General features: G+C 46.9%; 1 protein-coding gene across 1 annotated transcript; it reads right to left on the bottom strand.

Annotated features, from left to right (window-relative positions):
* Positions 1-426: 426 nt before the first annotated feature.
* LOC311115713 (C1q-related factor-like) lies at positions 427-1134 on the bottom strand (the record flags this gene model as incomplete). The annotated part of the gene is made up of 1 exon (XM_084190863.1): positions 427-1134. A coding segment is annotated over exon 1 (603 nt), but the record flags the coding sequence as incomplete, so codon positions are not given.
* Positions 1135-5431: the final 4297 nt, after the last annotated feature.

Here is a 5431-nt window from a genome sequence, read left to right as displayed (position 1 = left end):
TGGTGCCACAGCTGTGTGACCGTCATTTGCTCGCTCTGGGGGGTTTTGGGAGCGCACGGCAGATGCTTCTGCTACCCACCAGCCTTCCGTTTCCTCGGAAATAGAGCCTCTGTAATAACGCCGTTTCAGGGCAATTTGATTGTGAAGCTCCGATTACATTTCCACCAACAAAGTTACCACAGTGACAACAGGTGACACTCAGCGATAGAAAGGAGAGGGGGAGGGAGAGAGAGCACAACAGAGTATCAAGGGATAAGGTGAGATATCTGTAATTTAGAAGGGACCTGAGGCTGTAGCAGAGAAACCATTGGAGTGCTAATTAAAAAGAGGAGTAAGCAGTGAGTGGTAGAATGTATAAGATCCCTCTATGCTGAGTGACTGAGCAGTACATGACAGACAGAAACTTGGAGAAGTGAATTGACTCACCTGTTCGTTTTTGCAGAGGTCTGCCCACATACTGGTCCCATCCCCTCCTCTCATCAGCACATGGTAGATGAAGAAGTAGGTGCCAGGGATGCTGCAGATGAACTTGCCCGAGATGCCGTCGTAGTTGTTTCCCAGGTTGGTGACCACGTCATCAAACTTGAGGATCTCATAGCCTTCATGGGGGTTCTTAAGCCCTGCGTAAAAGGCCACCCGGGGCACTGTGCTGTAGGTGGCCGTGCTGATAGCTCCGTTCCCCCCCAACCCCAAAATCCCAGTCCTCCCTCCAGACCCTCTGTCTCCAGGGGGTCCCACTGGCCCCGGTGGCCCTGGCTCTCCTGGTGGTCCCGGGGGTCCAGGTTTACCTGGCCTACCTTGCTTGCCCTGGGGGCCCTGCAACAGCGTGGAGGGCATGTTGCTGTTGTCGCTGAGGGCCTCCGCCTCCGCCTGGATGCCACTGGAGCTGGTGCTGCTGGCCGTGGTGCCCTTGTTCAGGTAGGGGTCACACACCATGCGGCAAGTACCCAGCATCTCAAAGTGGCTGGTGTCGGTGCCCACGGAGCTGACCAGCACGGGGATGAGGACCACCAGCACCAGGACCAGCATGACCCCGACGGCAGCCGCCACCAGGGTCTTCCTCCCGATGCTGAGTCGGGGAAGGGGCTGTGTTGCCAGCGTGGCTCTCCCGGGAGCGGAAATGGTGACTGCTGGGTGTGGGGAGCCTGCCACCGAGGAAAGGGACACGGGGATCCCAAGAAGAGTAGGAGGAGGAGCGGCTAGTGTGTGAGGGTAAGAGAGAGACCCACATACACTCACTGATACGCCTCGCTGCTTTCACTCACACACACGGAGGTAGTTCCCGCACACTCTCTCTCACCAGCGTGCACAAGAACGCACATAGGGAGCACACACATATACGAGCCGACATATAGAATTTAGTCCCAAACTCTTTGCATGAATAAGAAAGGAGAAAGAAAGTGGATACAAAGGAAGGAACGCTCAGGAGGAGGAGTGTGAGAGAGAAAAGAGAGGAATGGCAAGAGGATGAACAGGGAGAGTGAGTGTGAGAAAGAGAGACAGAGAGAGCAGTCATAGAGTCCGCGTATGTGTGTGGTGTGTTTGTGGTGACGGATTCTCAGGCTTTTTATACGGCAGTAGCAGCCCCCCCCCCCTCCCCCCTCCACTCCTCCTCCCCTCTCCTCCTCCTCCTCCCCTCCCCTCTCCTCCTCCCCTCCTCTGGTTGGCGTGGTTATGAGTGGGGGAAGGAGGGAGCCCCACACCGTCCCATTCCCTCTCTGTCTCATTCAGAAGGGCTCTCATCACATCACATTACTTTATACCACACTACACTCCCTCTGAGCCAGTGAGGAGTCAACAAACTCTCTCCATCTCCCTCTCTCTTTCCTCTTTTTTATACTGACTCCTCACTCCTTCCTTCCACTTTTGATGCTGTTTCTCTCTCTCTCTCTCTCTCTCTCTCTCTCTCTCTCTCTCTCTCTCTCTCTCTCTCTCTCTCTCTCACCATCTCTCTCTCTCACCCTCTCTCTCTCTCACCCTCTCTCTCTCTCACCCTCTCTCTCTCTCACCCTCTCTCTCTCTCTCTCTCTCTCTCTCTCTCTCTCTCTCTCTCTCTCTCTCTCTCTCTCTCTCTCTCTCTCTCTCTCTCTCTCTCTCTCTCTCTCTCTCTCTCTCTCTCTCTCTCTCCTTGCTTTCCTCTCCCTCTCTCTTTCCTCTCTCTCTCACTCCTCACTTCTTCCTTCCACTTTCGATCCTGTTTCTCTCTCATTCTCTCTCTCATCAGCCTCCAGCCTCTAAAAATAAAGATGGAGCGCAGGGAAAGGGAGCTGCATTTTCCTGGAGGTGGGTGCCAGAAATGTATATTCTTTCTACATTTTCTATCTGGTGTATCCACACACACACACTGAAACAAAACATAATAATTACCCCGTTTTTTACACATATGCTTAGATACACTGACAGCTTTTAACCCCCTAGAGTAGATTGACGCAAAGAAAATAATCAGAATCCGTCAGCTTAAGCTAGAGACATGTTTTTTTGCATTAGATGCGTCTCAATCCACCACATCCACCAGTGTTGCACTTCCGCATCTGCTGTGAAAGGTGACAGAGCTAGAGTGGTGTTTGTCAGACAATGAGACAACCCGAAAATCGGTCTTCTCACGAAAACGTCTGTAGCGTCCGAACGGTTTGACCTACAAAACTATTGTGACCAATCTGTGGAAAGGGGAGACTCTCGCGAACACGATGGTGTTCTCCGTTTCAGGAGACTCGTCTGAAGTCGGTACCGTCGATGTGCCAACTTCTGTTTGGTAGCATCCGAACCGTTTGGGCTACAAACTAATGGGACTGTCACGCCCTGGCTCTGGGGACACTGTTATGTTGAGCCAGGGTGTGTAGATCTATGTGTTGTTTTTCTATGTCGGGAGTCTAGGTATGGTATTTCTGTGTTGGCCAGAGTGGTTCCCAATCAGAGGCAACGAGTGTCAGCTGTGGCTGGTTGTCTCTGATTGGGAGCCATACTTATAGAGGCTGTTTTCCCACATTAGTTGTGGGATCTTGTTTCGAGTTGGTTTGTGTTAGACTGTGAACTGTCACGTTATCGTTTTGTTTATTTTGTCGTATATTGCTAAATAAAGAGTATGTTTGCCTGCAACGCTGCGCCTTGGTCCTCCTCTCTTACCGACGATCGTGACAGGGACCCAACAGTGGAAAGGGGAGATTCTCACAAACACACTGGTGTTCTCTGTTTTGCTCATCTGAAGGTAACCGGTACCAGATTTTTTCAATATCTCCTAGATTTAGGACAGACACTTCAAAACCTTGTTTCTTATGATTTATTTTTTGACTGTACTATTTTTTGACACACTTTATGAATGTGTTATTCAATGTGTTTCTATGGGCTTTAGTAGTAAAGGCCAAAATCAATATTTTATCAAATACTTTTTTTACATATTTTTTTTATACTGTACCTAAAGGGGTCCTAAGATTCTAAATCAAATATTTGACCATCTTAAAACAATTCCATACATCATCGTATAATCCCCTCCCCCAACATCTTAGACTCTAAATAATTAAAATGTGTATGGTGTTAATTAAGGAGGCTAATGCCAAATACCAACAGATGAGCCAACAGTACATACTAGTAGCATAAATCATAACTCTACTGTTGGATGGGTTGGGGGTGCCATCACTTTCTTGTCTTTCCTGGCAGACAGCCTCCTCCTGGGGGAGATTGTATTTGGGGCAAATGACAGGGTTAAAGGTCACTGGGGAGGTGACTTCCATGGTTTATGTGTCATTGACATTGTATTCCACTTTTTGCCCTCTCGCAGTGTCAATAACCGCACTTCTCCACCTCAATGCTCTGACACCGTTTCTTATTGGTATCTTTTTTTAGCTATTGATTTCATGGTTTTATTAAATTAAGCGACCCGTTTGATGGGGGGAAGATCTCTGCGCAGCAGTAATGTCATATATTTGACATTTTCATCTTTCAGAGTGATGAATGATAAATATGGAGGGAAATGACAACATTAGAAAATAGTCAACATACACAGTTCTCCTCCTATGGATTATGTCTTTGTAGAGGAGGTCAATTCAGTTATGTCTGGATTTATTTAACATACAGTTGAAGTCGGAAGTTTACATACACTTAGGTTGGAGTCATTAAAACTTGTTTTTCAACCACTCCACACATTTCTTGTTAACAAACTATTGTTTTGGCAAGTCGGTTAGGACATCTACTTTGTGCATGACACAAGTAATTTTTCCAACAATTGTTTACAGACAATGTCAGGAATTGTGAAAAACTGAGTTTAAATGTATTTGGCTAAGGTGTATGTAAACTTCTGATTTCAACTGTAACTCATAAGGCTGAGTGAGTCTGTATCTTATACAAATCTACTAGGCTTTACCAGGGATGTGCAAAGTAATTAGTCATGGCAAACAATTGGGGATAATATCCTTGAGTGCTGTTATTCAGCTTTTATTGAAGTTGTTGTTGTTGTGTAGTGATGAGGGCCAGCATTGTGAAACATGATGTAAACCTCCTACAGATGGAGGGCTTTGGTGTTGTTTGCAAGGTTTGGGCATGCTTTCATGGAAGATTGAGATGGATCAATGCACACCAGGATAACTGAACATTTGTCACCACTAGGCTTGACGTGTCAGCAATTATAACAGACCACTTCTGTCTCTTTATCATCATTAAACAGCAATTGCGGTGTTATGGCATAACCAGTTGGCTCTCTAATTCATCATACAGGGCGAGTCCATCCACAGACACAACACACAACCCAGATAACTCACAGAAGACCAGGTGTGTGTCTGACTCGGTCGGGTGTATATTTGCCCAGTATGTGTTAAGCCTTATAATTGTCATGGAGTTTGTCCATATGAGGAAGCACACAATACCTAAATTGCTTTCTGGGTTTGCTTAGTGGGATTGTTTGTTTTAGGCACCTGCCGGCAGTACCTGCCAGTTAGTCTGTTGTCAGTGCCCCAAATCTCTACATCTCTCAACCACTGAGAGATCATTTCACAGCACAGAGGACAAACACACAGAGGTAGAGATGAGAGAGAGAGGAAGACAGGCAGGAGAGAGGGCGACAGAAAGAAATTAAAGAACAGGAGAGAAGTAGATGGAAGCTGTGGGAGTTGAGGCATCTCAGTGGAGTAGGTTGGTTGGTTGGTTGGTTGGGAAGTAAGTAGGGCGGACGGAGCCAATGAAAATCAGTGTCACCGTTTTATGGGGATTGATTTGTCATTGAATGGAAGGAAATGTCTTGTATTGAAGTGACAGAACATTGAGGGTTAAGCAGCAATACACTTCATGCTGCTTACTCTCAGCGTGTGAGAACTCTCTAGGGCTTTGGAACAAACACTTAAAAGGCTAAACCTTCTCCTCCCCCTTGTAATACCATGAGGATAATTCACTTAGCTCCATGTCAAAGTCCTTTTTTCCTTATCTCAGTATTCTTAACACTCGT

Source organism: Coregonus lavaretus (assembly GCF_964263955.1).
Source record: "Coregonus lavaretus genome assembly, contig: HAP1_SCAFFOLD_1282, whole genome shotgun sequence".
Classification (NCBI taxonomy): domain Eukaryota; kingdom Metazoa; phylum Chordata; class Actinopteri; order Salmoniformes; family Salmonidae; genus Coregonus; species Coregonus lavaretus.
This window is presented reverse-complemented; position numbering and strand designations above follow the sequence as displayed.